Source organism: Hipposideros armiger, unplaced genomic scaffold, assembly GCF_001890085.2.
Source record: "Hipposideros armiger isolate ML-2016 unplaced genomic scaffold, ASM189008v1 scaffold_63, whole genome shotgun sequence".
Taxonomy (NCBI): Eukaryota; Metazoa; Chordata; class Mammalia; order Chiroptera; family Hipposideridae; genus Hipposideros; species Hipposideros armiger.
This window is the reverse complement of record NW_017731413.1, coordinates 1,845,373-1,870,025: the sequence shown is the minus strand read 5'-3', so window position 1 is coordinate 1,870,025 and position 24,653 is coordinate 1,845,373. Positions and strand designations below refer to the sequence as shown.

The 24,653-nt window shown below is 39.6% G+C and overlaps 2 protein-coding genes across 3 annotated transcripts in view; one reads left to right on the top strand and one right to left on the bottom strand.

Annotated features, from left to right (window-relative positions):
* Positions 1-7,139, bottom strand: part of IKBIP (IKBKB interacting protein) — a 14,280-nt gene extending 7,141 nt beyond the window's left edge. The window contains 2 exon segments of the mRNA XM_019641695.1: positions 6,604-6,740; positions 6,743-7,139. Of these exon segments, the coding sequence (XP_019497240.1) occupies positions 6,604-6,740; positions 6,743-6,793 (188 nt within the window). The 5' untranslated portion in view covers positions 6,794-7,139.
* Positions 7,140-7,243: 104 nt separating this feature from the next.
* Positions 7,244-24,653, top strand: part of APAF1 (apoptotic peptidase activating factor 1) — a 66,142-nt gene continuing 48,732 nt past the window's right edge. Inside the window, exons 1-9 of one of the 2 annotated variants that reach the window (XM_019641739.1) lie at positions 7,244-7,682; positions 10,297-10,472; positions 10,603-10,774; positions 11,450-11,647; positions 19,360-19,543; positions 21,544-21,656; positions 21,759-21,890; positions 23,786-24,024; positions 24,424-24,591. In XM_019641739.1, the coding sequence (XP_019497284.1) occupies positions 10,335-10,472; positions 10,603-10,774; positions 11,450-11,647; positions 19,360-19,543; positions 21,544-21,656; positions 21,759-21,890; positions 23,786-24,024; positions 24,424-24,591 (1,344 nt within the window). In that variant the 5' untranslated portion in view covers positions 7,244-7,682; positions 10,297-10,334. Of the gene's footprint in view, positions 7,683-10,296; positions 10,473-10,602; positions 10,793-11,449; positions 11,648-19,359; positions 19,544-21,543; positions 21,657-21,758; positions 21,891-23,785; positions 24,025-24,423; positions 24,592-24,653 lie in introns of both variants that reach the window. The other variant, XM_019641738.1, reaches the window with a different exon arrangement.

Below are 24,653 nucleotides of genomic sequence, written 5' to 3'. Positions count from 1 at the left end.
GGTGAGGCAGATCAGTCGCCGGCTTCTGGACGGCCGCTCACGAAGGCTGCTGGCCGCTCACGCTGGCTGCCGGCTACACACAGTAGCTTATGGCAGCCCACTGCAACAAGAGACTGCAGCAGGGGACTGCAGCCCACGCCGTCGCCGGTGAGCGACGGCAGCCCAGCTCCAGGTCGAGCTGTTGTTCAGCATGTTAGCTGTAGAGGGCAGTGTCACTGGCCCTCACATGTGGGATCCGAACCGGGACCCCTGGCGTCCCAAGCCATCTCTTAACCAACGCGCCACTCGGCCGGCCCTTAAAGGAGTATTTTATACCCACTTCTGGTAAGGTCAACATAAATTCTGGTATGGGTAGTGGCAGCTTTTATTAGTTTATTTCAGCCAACATTTAGAAGCCTGCTATGGGGTAGGCAGCAGTTTAACTGGAATACTCATGTAAAGATGAGTGAAACACTGCCCTGTCCAAGTTCACAACTCAGTGAGTGAGATGGTGTGATATCTGAATAGATGTATGCACAAGAAATATTCTGGAGGAAGAAATATGAATTATTTACAAAAAATACGTGATCTCTACTATTTTCCTCAAGGCCGTATTTGTCAGCATCTAGAAAGTAAGCATTTTTACATTGAAATGTAGAAGCAAGGGTTATCTATATTAAAAAAGTATTTTTTAAATTACAATGAAGCAGAGAAAAAAAAAAGCAGTGGAGTGGAAGGCAGAGAGAGGTGATGATTAGAAGTTGCAAAATAACCCAGTTGAAACTACTGAAAACAGGAGTCACTGTCAAAGTGCAAGGTGTATAACATGCACAATTGGTTATGCTAAAAAACACAAGTCATATAGTTATGCTAAAAAACACAAGTCATTTAGATATCTTTCTAAAATTGGAGTGTATTTTTCATCTGGTAAATAGTAAAGGGTAGAAGCATAAAAAAGTTATCCCAACCTTAAAAACAATAAATGGATTTGAAAAGAGCAAGCAAAGAAATGCTTTGATTCTAATACCATTTTGGTTAATCTACTTTCACTCAATTCTTTGGGCTCAGAAAAAGCAGCAGTTGAAATTCTTTGTATATTAGAGTCATCAAAAAGCAGTGGAGCAGAACCATATGAGTCACTATCTAAATCAGAGTACATAGGCCAGTGGTTCAAAAGCTTCACTGCATATTGGAGTTATCCAGCAGCTTAAAAAAAACTCTAATGCCTGGGTCCCATCCACAGAAATTCTGGCTTAACTGGTTTGGGATGTGACATGGATACTGTAAAATTTAAAAGCTTCCCAGGTTATCCGAGAGCTCAGTAAAGTGAGAACCAATAATTGACACTGTTTTGTGAAATTGACTGCGATTGAAAGACAAACATTTAAAGATGCCCAAACTCAATGGAGGAGGTGAAAGACTTCTGAGCTTTGTGCATCATTGCAAAGGTGGTGATATTTCAAACTCATAAATGTCGTCATTAGGCTAACAGTTGCTATAAAACTATTCAAAGCAAAAATGGATTTTTTGCTTTTTAAAGAAGTGTTTAAAAATGTTGGATAAAATAAATTTCTTTTAATGATGGCTCGTGTATCCTATAACACTGAATTAATTAAGTCCAGGTTACATAATTAGTACAGATTGATTTTTCTCATGTATGCTAATAAGAACTTTTAAACAAAACTTCTGGCTATTAGAAAACGCCATTATCCTAATTTTCAAAGACGGATGTGTAGACTCAATTCTATTTTGATTGACTGTTTTCTTCTTGACTTTTAAGAGATTCTTTTCAGAGTACAGGCTTATATCAGCAGAGACCAAGGATAGAGATTATTCTAAAGAAATTAAATCTACTTTCAGTGACTAGTTTTATCACCCATTACTCCACAGTATTACATCATGGATTCATCCTATAGATCACTATGTTTATTCAGAATAAAGTCATTATTATAAATAAGATGTTTTGTGAAGGTTGGTCCACTACAATAATACATTATAGGACTTTCTATTTTATTAAATATTTTAATATTGTCTACCTCTGCACTTCTCTTCAAAATTCAATACTCAGCAAAAGCTTGAAGAAAACTGTGTCATGTTAGGGGAAATATCATCTCTGATGATAATTTGTGGGTTTTTTTTTCACACACACACACACACGCACACACACACACACACACAAAATTCACCATTGCTACATATGAGTAGTGCATATAAGAAAAAACAAGCATAAAGTTGACTTAGTGCTAGTAATGAAAAAATGAAACATGGTTTGTATGGTGCCGAGTTAAATACATTTTATCATATTTTTCACTTAGATGTGCCAGATATTATTCTAAGTGTTTTATATTAACTCTTTAACATAAAGGAAAATGATTTTTCTAGAAACCAAAAATGTATGCGGACAGAAGGCAGCATCAATTCCGAAAAACCTATTTTTAAAACTGACATCCAGATTAGTGGCTAACGTGCTTCACTTCCTTTTTTTGAGTCAGGGGCATATTCTAACAGAAGCAGTTCAAAGCCTCCTTACTCCTTATCTTCCCTAGTTTAGATGAGACAAACAATTAGGGTTTGCTAAGGACGACAACTTTTAGTTGAAGAAATAAAAGGGCTATAAATAGTTCTGAAGTAAGGATTTCTATTTCTAGGAACTTGGCCTCTTTTTGGATTAATATCAAAGGGAGGCAGCATATCATTCTGGTTGAGTGTGGCGCTAGGCAACTTTGGCTCTGCCATTTACTAGCTGTATAAACACCGTAGGCAAGTTTTATTTATCTTTGCCATAGTTTCCTCATCTGTAAAGGGGGGATACTATCACCACTTAGTTCATAGGGTTGTTGTAGAGATCAAATAGGTTCTTATTTATAAAGCTCATAGATAGTGCAAGAGCATATCACATCAGCTATTTTCTTTTGAAGTGCTCTGTGCAACTGCTTTCCATCCCTCTGATAAGCCTATAATGGTACAAATGATCAGGGGTCCCTTCTACTGCTCTGGATAGATGCCCCAGCCCTGTCCCCCTTTGCAACCAATGTTGGGTTTATAGCAAATGAAGGATGAAATGGATGGATGAGACCACTAACAGGAAGAGAAGCATTCCCTGTTTCGGGGCTTCTTCTCACTATCATTTTCGCAGGCTGGCATGTCAGGACTTGATCTGTCATGCATTATTTCTGTTTACTTTCTAAACAAGGATCTAAAGACTAACTGCCTGAAGATACTGAAATAGTGATGCCTTGAAGTCTTCCTTTGAGCAGTGGAAGGGTTCAATCTCCCCACCCCTCAAACTTAATCTAAGTGTGAGAGGATGGATAAACTGTGTCTAGAAGTACACAGATAGGCACATATTTTCGATGTTGTATTTTAACAACCAGGTCAGTGTCAGTACAGTAAGCATTCAATAAAGATTTGGCAAATGACCTTTAAATGCTTAAGTATGTGTTCAAGAGGTGAATATCTCAATGGCTTTGTTATAATTCTAGTGTGCTTTTAAGTATTTTGAGATGCCAAATGTTTTTTATTTAGAAAATGCTTGCAAATGTCTTAGCAGAATAACTTTTTATTCCCAAATTTAACATAAATAAAAATTTGCTATAAACAGTGACTGAAGTATTTATATTATACTTCAACTCTTGTGGCAAAAGATTTTACAAGAGCAATTAACAGTCAACTATTTCAATAACAATCATAAAATCTGCCCATTTTTAGAAACAACCTTTGAGTATTGTTCTTTATTATTTTGCAAAGACACAGCTTAAATAAAATCTTCCTACCAAATGTAACTTGTGTCTTTACTATAGGAACTAACAGTAAATTCCTGAGCTAAAGCGTCTGCCTTTCAACAGGTTTTTTCATAGATTTGTGGATGAAAAAGTTCTGTGGAAAGTAACCTCACAGGATGATCTGATCATAAATTTCTAACTGGGCAGATCAGGATGGATAGTCACACCCCACGTACATAACTTTTTTAGTAAAAGGTTTATCTTTACCTTAAGCAAGCCTTGTCCATTGTTGTGTATCTAGGTTAACACACCTTTGAAATAAGTTATAAGGACTCTCAAGAAAGCACATAATCTTGTTAATCATCCTGTAATCAAATGCCCACCTTGCTTTCTACCTTCATGTAATCTTCCTTACATTCTCTCAATTTCAAATACATAAAAGAAACTGCGAGTGTTATTCTCTAGAGCAGCGGTTCTCAACCTTCCTAATGCTGTGACCCCTTAATACAGTTCCTCATGTTGTGGTGACCCCCAACCATAAAATTATTTTCGTTGCTACTCTATAACTATAATTTTGCTACTGTTATGAATCGTAATGTAAATATCTTTTTGTTTTCCGATGGTCTTAGGCGACCCCTGTGAAAGGGTTGTTCGACCCCCAAAGGGGTCGCGACCCACAGGTTGAGAACTGCTGCTCTAGAGCATCTGCGATCTTGCTTCCTGGCAAGTGTCACCAGCTTTGGCTCAAATAAACTCTTAATAAAAATTGTCTATAGGTTTGGACGTTTCTTATGTTGTTAGATTCCTATTAGCGTTTTTCCCCAGGATAGTAACTAAATTATTGAAAAGCTGAACATTTTGTGATGTAATTCATCTCACATGAATATGAATCTTTAGATAATTATTGAGAATTAATAAATCCAGTAACTAAAACCAGCTGTATTTGGTTCCAAGGAGAAGCAACATATATCTTTGAGCATACTAAGTAAGTTCTATTACTGAATAACTTTCCCAATACAAAAACGTCTTTTAACTTAACCTAAAGAAGGTCATGCATTTTAAGATATAAGCGCAGTTTATTTAAAACAGTAAATTCGGTAGATTTATTAAGATCAAAATAAAAATATTTCATAAGCAAAAATAACATATTAGTAAATTAACAAATTTTTTTGAAGAGAACATTTAATAATCAACATTTTACATTATTGTAACAAATCTTTTATTAACTTCAACTCAGGATGAGTCACCACTAAAATATAATTCAAAATTTACTAGTATCACAAACTGTTCTAGACTGGAGAACGTCCAGTCTCTAGAATTCGATTATGGGTAATTATCTTCTAAATACTTTAAAAATCAGTAAAAAAGTGGAGGGAAAGTCTAATTTAAAGCATTAGTCTTGTTATTAAAATAGGTTATTCCTAAAGAAAATAACTGGGGAAAATAAACTTAATAAGTTGGTTTTTAGGTTCTTTCTTTTTTTTTTAAAGGATGGATCACTTTTTTTTTTTTTTAAAGATTTTTATTGGGGAATTGGGGGATGGGAACAGTGCTGGGGAATTGGGGGAAGGGGAACAGACAAGTTGCTGTTGTTTTGTTCTTCAGTCTAGCTGAGGAGGACGTTGCTCCACTGGCCCAAGTTGGCACCATCATTGTGCTCCTCCCAGGCGAGGCACATCAGTCGCCGGCTTCTGGACGGCCGCTCATGCTGGCTGCTGGCCACATACGGTAGCCTGTGGCAACCCACTGCCACAGGGGCTGCAGCCTACGCTAACCGGCGACTCACAGCAGCCCAGCTCCAGGTTGAGCTGTTTTTCAGCATCTTAGCTGTAGAGGGCAGTGTTACTGGCCCTCACACGTGGGATCTGAACCGGGGCCCTCTGGCGTTCCAAGCCAGCTCTTAACCATTGCGCCACTCGGCTGGCCCTCGGTTATTTCTAATACTAATTTTTCCTGACATGTCACCAATATATCACTATTCATTTGGTTTAAAAATTATATTTAGGGACCGGCTTAGTGGCTCAGTTGGTTAAGAGCCCGAACTCTGAGCAACAGGGTCCGGCTTTGATTCCCACATGGGCCGGTGAGCTGCGACCAAGCTGAGCTGCAATAGGTGGCAGGATGGCTCAGCTGGTGAGAGCATGTGCTCCTAACAACAACGCTGCGGGATGGTGGGCTACACCCGCCTGCAACTAAAATTGAACATGGTACCTTGAGTTGAGCAGGGCTGCGAGCTGCCTACCGGGGGCCAACCGAGGACTGGACTTGGAGCTGAGCTAGCTGCGTTCTCCACAACTAAGACTGAAGGACAACTTGGCTGCTCCCCTTCCCCAATAAAATCTTTAAAAAATAATTTTATTTAGTTTTAGGTGAACACAAGTGCTATGCTTTTGTAGCTTTCCAGTACTAAAATTCAATCCGTAGCTTAGGAAGCGACTGTAAATTAATAACGCATGCACGCTGATCAAACTAGGAGAAATCCAAATTTTGATGTAATCATTAATGTTTGCTGCTTTGAGATTATAAGTAATGAATTCTTTTAAGGTTGCAAACGTTGCCATTAGGCATTTATGGGGTTGGGCAAATTTGTCTCTGACAAATGCACGGCGGACTGGAAGTAAGGGGTTATAAAACGGGAAAGCTTCCGACGTGTATGTAGTAGGCGCTTAATAGTTTGGACAAATCTGCATCTCTTAAGAAATGGCCGACTCATCCCCAAAATGAGTTACAAGAAACGATCGAAAGAAAAAAATTTCAGCTTTTCTTTCTTGGGGGTCGTCAGAAGAACAGAGGCCGCAAGTTTGAGGATGCAGAGCTGGGTGGGGCCGGGAGGGACTCCGAGAAGAGCGGGGCGACCACCGGAGGCCGGACACTGGGCCCAGGAGACCTCGCATCCACTTACCAGGCCAGGCCCAGGCACGTCCCCAGCGACAGCAGGCTCACGCCGGTCCGGGGGTCCACCCAGCCTGCGCCTCTACCGTCCCGGGCCTCGGGGCTCTTCCCGCCTTCGCTTCGCTTCCCGGGATCCGCTTCCCGGGATCCGCGGGGACGCCCTTGGGCCCCGACTTCTTCCGGCTCTTCACCTCGGACATGTCTGGAGGTCCTGAGCACGACAAACACCGGGCGGCTTCTACACCCTGGGAGAGCTGGACGTGGCCGCCCTAGCCTCAGCGGGAAGCCTCGGTAGTGACCGCGCCCCTGCCCAGACTTAGCGCCGCCCCCTCCTCCTCCCGGCCATCCTCGCTGCTTCACGGCGTCCTCCCGTCTTCCAGTTCTTCCAGCTGAGACAGGCGGGCACCCTACCTCCCGCTTCCTCTGCGTTAATACTGCAGACCTTAGAGGAGACCGGAGCGCGCGGGCACTTGCGGGCCACGGGAACTCCAGGGGGCGGGGCGGGGCTGGGCAGCTCGCGCCACGTCGGGCGCGCCGCCGCCTTGGTCCTCTCCCTGGAACGCGGCGCGTCCCTGTGGCTTAGCCACGCCCTCTGGGGGGTGGGGCGAAGGGCGCTTTCTTTTGCGCGCGCGGGCACAAGTCGGGCGGGAGTGCGCCCGGCGGCGGCAGCCACCCCGAGCAGGGCTGAGTGTGTTTATTTGCATACGCGGGCGCGATGTCCAGTTTGGGCGGGCTCGGTGTATTTTGACTGCTCCGCGGTCCTCAGGCAAAGAGGAGGAAATAGCAAGTGGACGCGGATGCATTATTCTTGGGCGGAAGGGGTGAGGGCCCGGGAAGTGGGGAAATCAGGGCCCTCAGTGGCGCCTGGGCGCCGGGGTTCAGCGGCTGCCTGAGGGAAGGAGCAACCGCCCGAGTGACCCTCCTCCCTTTGTGTCTGGGGTGGCGTCCACTGGCAGGGCGGCCCCCAGGCCAGGCCTCACTTCGACGACCCCGGGGCTGTGTTGTCCGCCCGCCGAGGTGACGCCTACCTCTCCGCTGGTAACGGAGGTCCCCGGAGGTCTTCAGGAGCCGCAGGCTGCGGAAGCCCAGGTAAGGCACCTGGGCGACCCGGACTTGTACCGGGGCTGCGCGCTTGTGTTCTGCATAATTTTTCCGAAGCCTCCGATGCCACCCCCAACCCCATTTGATTTCCAGTTCTGCCCCCACGGGGCTGCTCTTCCCGGTGAGATCTTTGTGCGAAGGTTTGGGTAAGTTTGCGCCTCGCTTTTCTCCCGGAGCCGGATTCTATGGAGGTTCAGTACCAATTTCAGGGACGCAGAATTCTGGGACAAGGAATAATTAATTGTACCTCCTATCCCAGGAAGAGAAACTAAAGAGGAAGTAGTTAACTATGAATGGTTTTCCTGGATGAAATTGCCCTTCTTTCTATTTCACATCATGAAGAGTTTTGACTTCACATTTTTGTGTGGTTACAAAAGTGGGACACTGAGAATTTGTTCAGAATATTTTAATTTGTGCGGTTTAAAATTTATGTAATTTTAAAAGGACTAGGTAAAGTTGGAAATCAGTTTCAAGTTGTCAGTGTCTTTTTGCTAGGCTATTGGACATAACCTAGAAAATGCATTTTTGTTTTGTCAAATGGAGTTTTGTTATTAAAATTAAGGAATGTTTTATTTAAATCGAGATCATAAAAAACGTTATTAACATTTAAAAAAATACAATGGCCTTGATTCTAATCATAACTTTTTCTTATCTCAGTTTCATGCCAGTACTGGGCATTTTATGAAGCTTGACAAGGCAAATGCTCTACTTCCCTATATTTGCAAGTGCCACATTTATAAAGTGGCACTTAAAAAATGTGTAGTCATTTTTGAAGCTTAATGATTATTGCTTCTCTTCTGTGCAATCTAAATTATTTGTGCTTATATTTGTTTTTGCACTTAGACATCACATTCTTATGCTATTTTTCTGTCCCACTAAATTGTGAATTCCTTCAGGGATATGATTTAATCTTCTTTGTAGACTCAGGACTTGGCAAATAGGAAAGGCTCAAATGTTTATTGAATGAGTAAATTAATAAACACATCTAGACACTCACTGTAATACATTGGATAGAGAGAGTTCTGGTTGTTTTTTTTTAAAGATTTTTATTGGGGGAAGGGGAACAGACAAGTTGCTGTTGTTTTGTTCTTCAGTCAAGTTGTGGAGAACATTGCTTCTCTGGCCCAAGTTGGCACCATCATTGCGCTCGGGGCAGATCAGTCACTGGCTTCTGGACGGCTGCTCACTGCGGCTGCTGGCCGCTCACGCTGGCTGTTGACTACACACGGTAGCCCATGGCAGCCCACTGCAGCAGGGGCTGCAGTCTACGCCATCGCCAGAGACCCACAGCAGCCCAGCTCCAGGTTGAGCTGTTGTTCAGCATCTTAGCTGTGGAGGGCAGTGTCACTGGCCCTCATATGTGGGATCCGAACTGGGGCCCTCTGGCGTCCCAAGCCAGTTCTTAACCATCGCACCACTTGGCCGGCCCCTGTTAATGTTTTAAGAACTTGCAAACATTCTGATCTGGGTTTTATACCCATGGAAAATTTTGCATTATATTTGAAATAAAGTCAGTAGAACCTTACAGTATTATTCTGTAAAGAATATTATTCTTTTTTTGTGTGTTCTCTTACTCCAAGAAATGACATCAGAGGGTATTTCCTGTTGCTTTGTCATACTTAGCAGCTCAGCTGAAACAGTGGAGTGAGCATGTGAGAAATGTGTTTACCATTGAAGACCTAGAGCTGACATCACTTTGAGCGACAACTAATATTCAGTGCCAACAATGTTCTGTTTAGCCTTATAATGGATAAATAAAACAAATTTCTAAACACTAGAACTTCAGTATGATCATTGTTTATAAAATATTTAAAAAAAATTTTTGTTATAAAAGTGATAATGTGCATTGAAAAAAATTAAGACTACAGAACAGTACAAAAAACGAAAGGGGAGAAAAACCCCAAGTTTTGCTGCTTAGAAGAAACCCAAACATTCTGTTGAACAGACTTATGAACATCTCCCTATGTACTTATATGATGCAAACATATTTTATGCTGTATATGGAATCATATTTCTAATATTTTCAATCAACAGTGGGTCATTAGCATCTTTCCATGTTAGTACATGGAGATGTGTTTTATTTTAAATGGGTGTATAATATTCCATCACATATATATGTATAGATGTATATATATGTGTATATATGTATATATATGTATATATATGTGTATATATATGTGTGTGTGTGTCAAATTTTTAAAGTCCATACTGAGAATGGTGAGCATTTTGGTTGTTTTTATCTTTTTTCTCGCCTAAGCTCTCTTGTTAACTCTTTTTTGTGGTTATTTTTGCATACACATGTGAATGTTTCCTTGAGGTAAATTCCTAGAAGTGGCATTTCTGGGTTAAAGAGAATGTGTATTTTAAACACTTCTATATCTTATATTGCCTTCCAGAAAAGTTGCATTCATTTTGAACATACCTCAAGTAATGCATAAAAATACCCATTTTTCTCACACCTTTTAAAGCATTGGGTTTTGCCCATTTAAAAAAATCTTTACAAAATAAATCTTATAATCTTTACATTTCTTGATTACCAGCAAGGTTACATATCTTTCATGTTTTTATTGGCCTGACAGATATTTTGATGTTTTGCCTGTAGCTCAGGTTGACAGCTCAGAGAGAAAAAATTGAGAGAGGATGGATGCAAAAGCTCGAAATTGTTTGCTTCAACATAGAAAAGCCCTGGAAAAGGACATCAAAACATCCTACATAATGGATCATATGATTAGTGATGGATTTCTAACAGTATCAGAGGAGGAAAAAGTAAAAAATGAGGTAAAGCCCTCTGAGGCAGTCTATGCTTTCTTAAAAATTTTTAGAATTTATTTCAGAACTTACTGGTCTTGACTAAATTGTTGCAAACATATTGTTTGTAGTATACTAAACTACTTTTTTTTTTTTTTAGCCCACTCAACAGCAACGAGCAGCTATGCTAATTAAAATGATACTTAAGAAAGATAATTATTCCTACATATCATTCTACAATGCTCTACTACATGAAGGGTATAAAGATCTTGCTGCCCTTCTCCATGATGGCATTCCTGTGGTCTCTTTTTCCAATGGCAAAGATTCATTTGGTAGAATAACCTCATATGGTTTGTATCCTTAATACCTTCTATCACATTGCTATCACAATGGCTACATTGCTGCAGTTTTGTCTCACTATAGATGGAGTCTGCTAAAGAGACCGATCAGATCCCTGAAAAATGCATGTGAAAAAATTATAGTTAGGTTTTCCAATTTACATATTTTTATTTGCATCTTTATTAACTCTCACATTTTCTTCCTGCCCAGGGAGCTATCTACTGCTTTGATGGTACTATACATACCCTAATTTTAAAGACACTTTGTAGGCCTTTATTTAAGTTCTCCAGTTCTGTGTTTCTCGAGTTCATATGTAGGGAAGAATAAGAACCTTAAAAATCTATATTCTTGAATTCCATATTCTTCCCTTTTACTCTCTCCTTCGTAGTCTTTAATATGAGAAAAAGAGATTGGAGAGTCAGAGGAATAGGGTAAGCTATAGATGGAAATTTCCATTGTCTATAGTCATCCAGAAAGGGACATGTTTGCTTTTGTTCTGGGTATTCTGAGAAATCAGAGTTGAAGTTAATGTGCTAGCCACATTTCTTACATCTCTTGGAAATTCTGAGGCTCAGGCCTCAGCCTTATTCTCTTTGGTTTTGATGGTATTACTTGAGTAACCATGTCAGAGTTCTCTTCATTTATGCTTGTTTTCTTTTGGATTTCAGTAAGGACAGTCCTATGTGAAGGAGGAGTACCACAGAGGCCCGTGGTTTTTGTTACTAGGAAGAAGCTGGTGAGTGCAATTCAGCAGAAACTCTCCAGACTGAATGGCGAACCAGGATGGGTTACCGTGTATGGAATGGCAGGATGTGGGAAGTCTGTATTAGCTGCAGAAACCGTTCGAGATCAGGACTTCTTAGAACGTAAGTTTTAATTACGATGTGTTACTAGCTAAGGAGATATTCTTTAGGCATTGGATTAGTTTTCTGTTGCTGCTGTAACAAATTACCAAAAATTTGGTGGTTTAAAATAACACCAGTTTATCTTCTAGAGGTCAGAAGTCCAAAGTAGATCTTACTGGGCTTTAATCAAGGTATTTGCAGGACTGAGCTCCTTCTGGAGGCTCTAGGGAGAATCCTTTTCCAGCTTCTAGAGGTGGCCTACATTCCTTGGCTCATGGTCCTTTCCTTCATTTGCAAAGTTGGCAGTGCATAGCATCTTCAGATTTTTCTCTTTCTCTCTGAGCTTTGCTTCTGTCATCACATATCCTCTGACTCTTAACCTTCTCACCACCCTCTCGCCTCATTGGGGCTACCAGATAATCTGGGATAATCTCATCTCAAAATTCCTAATTTACTTGCATCTGCAAAGTCTCTTTTGCCATGTAAGATAACATTTACAAGTTTTGTAGACTCAGATGTGGACATCTTTGAGGGGCTATCATTCTGCCTACCACAGGCATGATTAAATTTGGAATTTATTTTCTACCGAGCCTGTCAACAATGAGCCTTGGGTAGCCAGGCCAATACATTTATATATTATCAGATGGTGCTTATTATCATTGGAATGAAGCTAGTTGTCTTGTATCTTAACAATTGAGGGTTGAAAAAGGGTCTTGAAAGGTGGTCTAGCTTATATCCCTGCCTTTCAGGCAGTACTAGACTTACACCTTCCTGTCTGTTGTGGCATAGAGTGCTGTGGGGAAGGAGATTCTTGGAAACTCATTTCCCTTAATGACTCTCCCTGTGGGTGATTCTCCCATGTATTTGGCATCCTGTATTAAACTATTAATTCCGTTTCTGTAATTATATCAGTGGCTTATCTTTAAACATAAAAATCTTCAGTAACTTGTCTATCTATGGTAAACCCTCAGGAAAAGCCCCAAGGAGTTGACTGTAGCAACTGATGGTTTTTGTAGGTGGGCTGTATAGATTCATTTGCTATCTGGTGACCTACTTTTCTTGCTTCAGGTATTCATGTATTCAGTAATGTTTGAGAGCTGACTGTGGTGCTCGGCACTGTTTTGGGTACTGGGGATCCCAAAAGAAGACACAGTCTGCATCTAAGGAGTTCACTCACATACTAGTAGGGGAGACAGATATTAAGAAATTATGATATATGTGATAAATTGAACAGTAGAAACAAGTATAAAAGGTACATAGTTAGAACAAAGGAAGGAAGTGTTATCTCTCTGGGGGAAGAGGGTGGGACAGCACAGGCTTCCTGAATGAGATGACATTTTAGCTGGAGTTTGGAGGAAGAAAAGAAGTTTGCATGGAAGGCTAGGTAGGGATGGGAGAGTAGGGAAGGTGGGCAGGGTATTGTGCAGTTACTGGAGTAAAGGGCATACTGTACAGAAGAGGGTTTAGGATATTTAGCAGGTATGCTGCTGATCTTAATGAGTCTGGTAGATTCTCAGGGTATTCAGGAATGGTTATGTAGCTCCCTCAGTCTTTGTTTGTCTCCATTTATTAGTGATTTCTAGGGGAATCTAAAGACAGTTCTGGATTTCTGTCTGAGTAACTTTTTTTGTTTATAGTACATAATCAATGGTTAGGACAGTTGATGAGATGACAAAATTAATGGAATAAGTGGTACACTTCTAAGAGATTTAGAAAGGTGGAGGCTAAGGCACATCTGTTGTACGCACCTGGCTTTATGTATACTTCACGGCATTTGTCAGCAGTATTGATCATATTCTTGTTGCAAGTATCCCCAATTCCTAAACCTGGTTTTTCCCCTTTGTCATTATAGAGGTTTCCTGGGACTCAGCTCTATGCAAATCTCAGGGCCAAGGCTTTATTTTTATTTATTTATTCATTTTTTTTAAACCTCTGCTGCAAAGTTGATCACCAAAGATATTTCAGGACAAAATTGTTTAAGTTCCTTTAGTGTAAAGAACTGAGTTTTTCTTTCAATACTATGATGAATTTTCTTTAAAATATATATTTATAATATACTAATTTATAGGGGTAAAAGTGAGCTGCTCAACTCAATTTAAATTACTCTTAATTATTGGGGCAAATTTTTCATTTTAGTGATTAAAATTGACCAAGAGCTTAGGAATTAATTACCCAGGAATCATATTGTGCAAATTGTGATCTGGGAATAGATTTTAACCATTTTGTTCATAGTGAGCTTAATTCATGTTCCTCATATACTTCGTGAAATCTCAAGCACAGACGATTGAGTCAGTCATATTTTTCAGTTCATAGCCCATTGTTATATTAGGTCTGTATAAGACTTGGCTTCTTGCTGTGTTTATTTCCTTTTAAAAATTTCCCATTCTCATTTCCCTTCCCCTCTTCTAAGGAAAAACACACTCCTCCTATATGTCTCCTCTACACAACTACACACTACTTCATTTCTTACACTACATGTGTGAGTTTTCCACACATCCAGCAATTCTTCAGCATAAACTGGGTATCCTACGATTTAAACTCAGTCCTGACACTATCTGGAGATAGCGTCAGATCCCACAGGATAAGGGTTCATGCAGTCCCACCAGACCGCCCCCCGACCTCCTTCAGATGCCGATTGCAATTCCAGATTGTTACAGCTATAAGTATAGATCAGAGGTTCCCTCTCCTTGGGCTTGATGAATTTCCTAGAGTGGCTCACAGAACATAGGAAAACATTTTACTTACTAGATGACTGGTTTATTATAAAAGGCTATAACTAAGGAACAGCCAGATGAAAGAGATGCATAAGACAAAGTGTGTGGGAAAGGGCTCCAAACTTCCATGTCCTCTCTGGGTGTGCGACTCTCCCCACACCTCCATGTGTTCACTAACACAGAAGCTCTCTGAATCCCTCCCTTTTTATGTAGGATGCATTACATAAGCGTGTTTGATTAAATCATCGGACATTCGTGATTAAACTTCTTTAGACTCTCTATTCCTGAGTTTTTAAAGCATGGAAGCTTTCTCTAGAGACTATCTACTTTCTGTCCTTCCCAGGGTTTCCTTGTTGCTATTAGATTATTAATTGCTACCAGGGTAAACCTCATGTGAAAATAGGATGGGGTTAATTTTCTCCGAATAAAGGCAGTTTTTCTCTGGTTAATTTTCTCTGAATGAATTATAGGTACAAGCCTCATTCAAGGCTAAATTGCACCCTCTTGTGCCCATAGACAAGATATTTAGATTCTTTCTGAAATGTGGAATTAATGCTTCAGTGTATAACTGTCATATTGTGATGGTAGGAGATTAGCAGATCATTTGATCATTTGGTCTGTTTGTCTTTCCTGCTAGTAGTGTTTTATTTTTTCTTACATATACTTATAACGTGCTCAGTTTTTAGTTTTAAATTTAAGAGAGAAAGACCTTTGATATAGATAATAGGTACTTAAATTTAAATCTGAAGAGTATACTATATTAGGATACTTATCTTTGTCTTTAATCCTGGGATGATTTTTAAAAATTTTAAATAGAAAGCACCAATAAAAAAAAAACCCAAAAACCTTAGGAGCAACAGGTAGTTTGAAACTTTGTCTTAAATATTACAATAGTAGTATTTTCATTTATTTATTTATTTATTTTTAAAAGATTTTATTGGGGAATTCGGGGAGGGGAACAGCAATGGGGAATTGAGGAAGGGGAACAGACACGTTGCTGTCCTTTTGTTCTTCAGTCTAGTTGTGGAGGAGGTCGCTTCACTGGCTCATGTTGGAATTATCATTGCGCTCTTCCCAGGTGAGGCAGTCACTTGCCGGCCATTGGACGGCTGCTCATGGTGGCTCAGAGCAGCTCATGAAAGCTCACGCCAGCTGCCGGCCAACCCCAATGCAGCTGACGTCATGCCGATGACTCAGGGCAGCCCAGCTCCAGGTCGAGCTGTTGTTCATTATCTTAGCTGTAGAGGGCGCAGCATCACTGGCCTTCATGTGGGATCCGAACTGGGGCCCTGCTGCTCAGAGCTGGCATCCCAAGCCAACTCCCAACCAATGTGCCACTTAGACGGTCCAGTAGTATTTTCATTTAAAAAGAAGTCAAAATTCTTTTTATTTGCCTTTCTTGCCTTTCACCTAAATTCTTCACCAGAGATAATCATGGTCAACAGTTTAAAGCAGCGGTTCTCAACCTGTGGGTCGCGACCCCTTTGGAGGTCGAATGACCCTTTCACAGGGGTCGCCTAAGACCATCGGAAAACACATATTTTCGGTGGTCTAAGGAACCGAGACACCGCTCCTCTATCCGTCTCCAGGCGGGTTCGCCCACATGCAGATACGCCCACATACGAGTACCCGGCTTCAAGACAAAATTTCATTTATTTGTAATTAGAAATAAATATTTCACAATATATAATTACATATTGTTTTTGTGATTAATCACTATGCTTTAATTATGTTCAATTTGTAACAATGAAAATACATCCTGCATATCAGATATTTACATTATGATTCGTAACAGTAGCAAAATTACAGTTATAGAGTAGTAACGAAAGTAATTTTATGGTTGGGGGTCACCACAACATGAGGAACTGTATTAAGGGGTCGCGGCATTAGGAAGAGTGACTTTTTCCAAACTTTTCCTTGTGCATTTACAAACATGAACATTCATAGAACACAGCTACCACACAAAGCAAAGCCAGAAAATGAAACAGAAATCAAGGATTTACTGATCCATAACTGTTGACTTACACTGAAGAAAGTCTATGGGAATTTCAGGGAGCTTTCGGGAGGGAAGTGTAGGACTTGTTGTCTACCTTCTTCTAAGACACTGAAACTGATAATCACACCATACTTCATACCTCAGTTATCACAGAGTTGTCTGTCTCCTGGTCATTTGTTATCTTTTAGAGTCTCATGGAGTTACCACTCAGAACGTTGCCAAGTTCTGATCTAGGTCCCCTCCCCTCACTCCCAATCCTTTCTGCCATATGCTATTTAGACTCCCTCCTCTGTGACCAGGAAACTCCTCTGTATCATCAACCCCTTCTTAGATTGTTTTCCTTCTTGCCTTATCTGAAACTGGGCAGTTCCTTGAGACTATCACCTTCTCCCTAGCTGTCTTCAGTGGTGTGGCAACTGTTTTTCCTTTATATCCCACATACTTCAGCACCAGGAAATGGGTGGATATTGTCCTTACTCTCTGTTGCCTTATCCAGACCATTAATACTTCTCCAGCTAAATTCTTTGTCCTTTGAGGCTCATTTCTCTAATCTTTCCCAGTTATGTTACTGCCCTCTCATTCATTGATAATTGGAGTTCTTCTAAATCTAATCCCTTCTGTTGGTACTCTTAGTGATTTCGATATCTGTGTGGATGAGTCATCCCAAACCTTGGCCTCTCAGTTCCTTGACCTCTTTATCTGCAGTGATCATTTTCTTCTCTCCCTTTCAGCCATATACTTCCCTGAACCCTGGCCTGGACCCCAGTCCTTGGCATTACCAGAAACGATGCCACTTTTTTTTTTTTAAGATTTTTATTGGGGAATTGGGGGGATGGGAACAGTACTGGGGAATTGGGGGAAGGGGAACAGACAAGTTGCTGTCATTTTGTTCTTCAGTCTAGTTGTGGAGGATGTTGCTTCACTGGCCCAAGTTGGCACCATCATTGCGCTCTTCCCGGGTGAGGCAGATCAGTCGCCGGCTTCTGGACGGCCGCTCACTGCGGCTGCTGGCCGCTCACGCTGGCTGCTGGCCATACGGTAGCCCACGGCAACCCACTGCAGCAGGGGCTGCAGCCTATGCCCGTCGCCGGAGACTCACGGCAGCCCAGCTCCAGGTTGAGCTGTTGTTCAGCATCTTAGCTGTAGAGGGCAGTGTCACTGGCCCTCACATGTGGGATCCGAACCGGGGCCCTCTGGCGTCCCAAGCCAGTTCTTAACCATTGCACCACTCGGCCGGCCCGAAACGATGCCACTTTTGAAATCTTGATGTTAAACATTCTATTCTATACTCTTTGCCTACCTTTACCTCTTCGGTTCTTCGGGTTCACTACTACAGTTTTTTGGCCTATCAATATTTATCCATTGGTTTCATAATATCCCCACTATGGGTATTTATCCCATCAGTCCTCTTGTAGGCTTGGGCCTAGATTTTTATTGCCCATCATTCATTTGCTCTTTAGCATATACTCTTGGCTCTTGGGTTCTCTCCTTATCTTGGGTGAAGGCTGATTACTTCTCTATGCTAGGAGATGGAGTAGGCATTCTTTCTTACTCCCTGTTGCTTCATCCAGACTATTACTTGCCTCCTCTTTGCTGGAGAAAATCACCCAACTGAGTTTCAATTTAAATTCATGATCATACACCTTGGTAATTTTATTAGGTTTATTTAGTGGATGTGTAACCATTGCACATTGGGGTTTGTAGGGTGTAATCAGAAAACAAGTTTATTCTTTCCCTCATTGCCTGTTCTAAACTCTTCTCTAGGACTGATTCTTTCCCTGGCCTTGTATAGGTTCAGCATCCCCAGGACTCTTCACGTTTTAAAAACAGTCTCATTTCAATAATTAAAATGTCAGGTCCTATTTAATACTCCAGACTTTATTTATATATAAGGTTCTCCTCTTCCTCAGTTGGGCCTGCCTCAGGCTTTGAAAACCTGCAGGGGAAGAGGAGGTTCAGCTGGACATTGCAGGTGGTTTCCCGCATTTTCCTGTTGCAGACAGTACTGCAGTGGATATCCTTGTGGAGGGAAAATAGTTCAGAAGTTGAGCATTGACTCTGGAGTTTTGAATCCCATCTCTGCTTTATTAGCTCCGTAACCTTGAACAAGTTACTCAACCTTTGTATACTTCAATTTCTTCATCTGTAAAGTGGGGATAATAATAGTGTCTGCTTGATAGTCTTCTGTGAGGATTAAATATAGAGTAATGTGTAGAACTGTTAGACTAATGCTCAAAAATATGTTATAAATAGATCTTTGAGCATATATACAGATATTTCTTAAAATTTTAAGATAGTGATTTCTTTTTGTACTTAATTATTTGTGAATATCAGTAAATAAATTACCTTTGGTGTAATATAACTCATTTATGTTTGTATCTATGTTTTGCTTTTTCTTATACTTTTGCCATCACATAATATAAATCTTTATGGTTAATGCCACTGATATGATCTAATGCTACTACTGTTCACCATATTTTTCACATAGGGACCCCTTTTACTTTTTTTCTATGTGAAGCTGATTAAATATAGTCTGTGAAAACTTAGGATTTTTGGCTCCTGATAATGTATAAGTAAAAATATGTATTTTAAGATATGCTATGCCTTAATTAACAATAACGATGATGATAACAATTGACAGTAACAGTAATGTCCACTCTTATATAGTGCCTACTAGTTCAAAGCTTAATATTTGTGAAGAGCTCTTAGATCCATATCACCAGTAAGTCTGTTACAACCCTTTACAGTTAATATAGCAAATTCTATATTTTATATCATTAATTTCTCAGAAGAATTCTGAAATAGGTGGGATAAACAGTCTTAATGCCCGTCTAATAAATGAGACTGAGATTAAGTGACTTGCTAAAATTGCATAGGTAGTAAGCAGTAGAGTCAGACTTGAACCTTACTTCTTCTCTATATGAGAACCATAATGAATGATTATGTGTCCTTAAACATCAGTTTAATCTTTCAAAGGACTCCTGTTCAAAGGCTTTAAGTTTATGATTTTTTTTACTCACCAGGTTGTTTCCCAGGGGGTGTGCATTGGGTTTCTGTTGGGAAGCAAGACAAAGCTGGGCTTCTGATGAAACTGCAGAATCTTTGTACACGGTTGGATGAGGATGAGAGTTTCTCCCAGAGGCTTCCACTTAACATTGAAGAGGCTAAGGACCGTCTCCGCCTTCTGATGCTGCGCAAACACCCAAGGTACAGATGGTCAGATTAGGTTGGCATATGCAGTCCCAGTGACACCTAACTAGTGACATCCCGAGGACATTACACCCTTTTCTCGCTGTTCGGTAGAGTATCTAAGAAAGAACCATTGCTTTCCTGCTGTTCTTGCCCTTGTATTAAAAAATAAAAAGTGGCTGCCACTGGCCTAAAATTGCTACTTTTCTCTTCTTTGCCTCCTACTTACCGCATCGTCTCTTACATATGTACCATTGTAGACTCTCAAGAAATACTTTAAGTAGATGAGTTGGTGAGTGGTCTTTGCTGGAAAATGCAAGTTTCTTACCTTAAATCCATTATTTATAATGGATTAACATAGAGCAAGAGACAGAATAAATGTAGGCAACTGGTAGAAAAGACTGAGTCAGGAAGGATTATTTAATGGGATCCTTCTATTGTTGTCTTAGTTTTTGGGTATATGTGTAACTCTTCTACTTCCATGTACTTCAAGAGTTTGTTTTATTTATTTCAATAATTCATTCATTCAATAAGTACTGTTATAATTATGTGCCAGGCACTGTTATCAGCTATTTCACAATTTTCATTAGCCAGAGGGAGACAGCAGCTTAGTTACTGCTTGTGTTAAAAACATGCCTTGGGATTCAATTAACAGTTTGATTTCCATGATCCAGTGGCCATTTCTTTCATTTATTCGTTTAACCAGCATTGAATGTTGTGCTTGGGTCAGTGCTGCAAGTACAAAGATGAATAACAGTAAATTGGGCAAGAATTAGGTAATGGCACTGAATTTTATTTAATGTCCAGTGCACCTGACGATGTAGTACACTGGCACATGTAACAGTGGCTGAGGATGGCAGTGATTCTCAAATTGGTAAGGGGATTAAGATCAGAATATTGGGTGAGGAGTGATTTTTGGAAAAAGCCTCCTAGGTACTTATGATGGACACTCACTACAGAGGATAAGTTCTGTTCTCTCGGGCTTATTTCTCCTCAAGATCCCTCCATTATCTCCCTTTCCCCTTAATAGTCACTGGTATCCATTTTCCTAGAGGAAATAGATTTGAGACCACTAACCATTTCCTGTTTTCTTGCCCAGTAACGTCTCCCTAATCCTACTTTCCTTCTTTGCAAAACTAAAAGTGATTTCTGTTCAGGAAAATGTAACCACTCTCAGATGTTTCAGACCATGGCTTATAAAGCCAGTTTATTTTGTTTGTTTCTCAGCATCATTTTGGTTTATGCTTTTGTAAGTTTCCAACCTGCATATGTACCTAGAGTTTTTTGTGTGTGTGTGTGTAGTGTATAGAAGTGGTGTGGTATTCAGGTAAAAATGCAAGTGTGTAAATATGCTATTATGTATTCATTGTATTTTTTTCCACTTGTTCTGGTGAGTTTAAAATTAAAAAGTTTTTGGAAGAGACCAGTCAGGAATTGACACAGAGGTTCTTTGTCATTATGAATAAACAGACTGATTTCTTGGATGAAAAACACCCTACTAGTGTACCAAATGAAAAGTAATATACTCGCTAACGCTTTCTGTTAGTTGGGACATATGAAATTGTTAGTTTTGTAGGTAAAAAAATGGTCAAATATCATCATGGATATATGATTCATTGTAATGCTAACCTGCACCTAGTTCTTATTTTGTTTTGGTACTTAAAGACTGAATTGGATTTTTTCCAAAATCCCATTACAGGGATGGTTCTTTTTAGGCAGTAGGTTACTGATTTCTAGTACTTACATGGTACACACAGCCCTCTTTTTAATAGGGCCCTTAACTTTATTTAATATGCATTGATTTGGGGTGGGAGAGGTAAGGTTCTAATTTACTTTTCCTTATTTGGATCAGTATTATTATGGAAGAGATATAGCAAAGAAAAGAGGAAGAGACATGAGACATGTATTCTTTTTTTTATTTTTATTTTGTAAATTTAGCAACACTGGTGGCATTCTCTTTTTTTAAAGGACGCTTAAAATAAATGTAATTAGTGACTCAATACAGTTTTTTAAATTAGGTCTCTGTTGATCTTGGATGATGTTTGGGATCCTTGGGTGTTAAAAGCTTTTGACAATCAATGTCAGATTCTTCTTACAACCAGAGACAAGAGTGTTACAGACTCAGTAATGGGTAAGGATTATTAATTTGCTTTTTAGTACTTTTATGTTTTAATTCAATTACATTTAAATATGTGGCATACCAAATTACTTATTGTACTTTATTATTTTACAGGTCCTAAATATGTAGTCCCTGTGGAGAGTTGCTTAGGAAAAGAAAAAGGACTTGAAATTTTATCCCTTTTTGTTAATATGAAGAAAGCAGATTTGCCAGAACAAGCTCATAGTATTATAAAAGAGTGTAAAGGTATATTTATTTATTTTATGAATGAGGGGGTTATAGAGATGTTAATTTACCCTTTTGTAAGTTAAGCTAATGAACATGAACATCTAAAAACTTTACTAGAATATTTAATATTTTAGGTTCTTCTCTGATAGCCTAAATATATAATGATATTTTGGTATTCATTCATTCATTAAAATAATATTTAATGAATGCCCACAATATGTTAGTGGGAGGGGTGAAATGAAGACATGGCCTCTACTGTCCAAGAATAGAAAATATAGTGAATCAGAGTTTAAAAAATTTTTTTGTTGGGGTTTTATAAAAATAGTGTTCTAATTTGATAAGTGAAAACTGGTGTTTTGATTTGCGTTTTTTATTTATGAAGTTAAACATTTTTCCTTGTTTATTGAATACAGTAATACCCCAGTTTGCGAGCATAATTCGTTCCGGAACCAAACTACTCGTATTGCAAGACATCACTCATTTACCAAGTTAAAATGTATTATTAGGTTGGTGCAAAAGTAATTGCTTGTAATGGCAAAAACTGCTATTACTTTTGCACCAGTCCAATAGAAATGTTTGCTCATGTTGTGGAACATTTGCAAACCAAGTTACTCGCAATTCAAGGTTTTAGTGTATTTGCATTTTAAGAAATTATCCTTGACTCTTCTTTTGTGATATAAGTATTTTTGATAGACTTTTAGGTATTCTAACTATTGAAGCTATTAACCCTTTTTCTTATTTTTGCAATTATTTTCCCCAGGTTTTGGTCTGTCTTTAATTTCATTTGTAGTTTTTTTTTTTAAAGATTTTTATTGGGGAATTGGGGGAAGGGGAACAGACAAATTGCTGTCCTTTTGTTCTTCAGTATAGTTGTGGAGGACGTCGCTTCACTGGCCCAAGTTGGCACCATCATTACTCTCTTCCCAGGCGAGGCAGATCAGTCACCGGCTTCTGGATGGCCGCTCACTGCGGCTGCTGGCCGCTCACGCTGGCTGCTGGCTACACACGGTAGCCCATGGCAGCCCACTGCCACAGGGGCTGCAGCCCACGCCGTCGCCGGCGACTCATGGCAGCCCAGCTCCAGGTTGAGCTGTTGTTCAGCATCTTAGCTGTGGAGGGCAGTGTCACTGGCCCTCATATGTGGGATCCGAACCGGGCCCTCTGGCATCCCAAGCCAGCTCTTAACCATCGCGCCACTCGGCCGGCACTGTAGTATTTTTTGACATACAGAAATTTAAAAATTTTATATAATCAAATCTAACAGGACTTAATATTTCTTCCATCATTGTTAATGCTTGGAAATACCTTCTTGTTTTTTTCTGCCATGAAATAGATACTTGGTTTTCAGTTAATTGACTTAAAAAAATCTTAAACTTAGAAAAAACACTTGATTTATATTCATTATAAATCTGATGCATGTCTATTTTAAAAAATGTGAAACTAAAGAAAAAATAGAAATTATCCATAATCTCATAACTATTAGTATCATGAGAGTATTTCTTCCAGTCTTTTACTGCATCTAAAACTTTGAAAAACTTATTGAGACTATAATGTGGTATGTATAAATTTTGAATCTTGTCCTTTTTATATAACAAATCTTGAACATTTTTTCATGCCATTAAATATCTTTTGAAAAAAATTTACCAATGGCATAATGTTGTGATATAATTTATTTAGTTATTTCTTTTTAAAATTTTTCAGTATTTTGAATAATGCTATGATGAATATCCTGAAATGAAATATTTCTTATATCTACTGACCTCCTTAGAATAAATACCTAAAGTGAATCAAAGAGCTATAAATCTTTTAAGGCTTTGGATAACATGCAACAGAAATGATTTCTTAAGAATACATTGGTTCTTAGTGGTATGTCTGAAATGAGCCGGTGGTAACACCGTGTGCTTTTTCCGTAGGTTCTCCTCTCGTGGTGTCTTTAATCGGTGCACTTTTACGTGATTTTCCCAACCGCTGGGAGTACTACCTCAGGCAACTTCAGAATAAGCAATTTAAGAGGATAAGAAAATCTTCATCTTATGATTATGAGGCTCTGGATGAAGCCATGTCTATCAGTGTTGAAATGCTCAGAGAAGACATCAAAGATTATTACACAGATCTTTCTATCTTTCAGAAGGATGTTAAGGTGCCTACAAAGGTAATAGAAGGACCAACAATTCTTGTCACTTGGTATTTATGGCGTGTAACCTTTGATATAATACTGAGAACACTGTTACAGAGGATATTGGAAAGATAACACCCATGAGACTGAAGTGGTGGGTTGTAGGGTTCAGAAAAGCCCACTGCTCTTGTTCTCCATCAAGGGCTTGGTGTTGAGCCCAGATGACTTACCTATTTCTCAGTGGTTCTCATGAAGCTGGAGAAATACCCGAATTTTTTTTTGACCTCTTTTCTATCTTGAATGGTTGAGCTTCTTATGAAATGGAGAGGTTCTTATTCAGAGCTTTAAGATATGAATTTTTTTGTCTTAACACCTTGTCTGCAATCCTTTTCATTGTACTTTTGTGGCATACTGAATGCTTAAAATGATTCCTAGGTGTTATGCATTCTCTGGGACATGGAAACTGAAGAAGTTGAAGACATACTGCAGGAGTTTGTTAATAAGTCCCTCTTATTTTGTGATCGGAATGGAAATTCATTTCGCTATCATTTACATGATCTTCAAGTAGATTTTCTTACAGAGAAGAATCGCAGCCAGCTTCAGGTACTTGTACCTCTGTACATTTTTTTTTTTTAAAGATTTTATTGGGGAATTGGGGGAGGGGA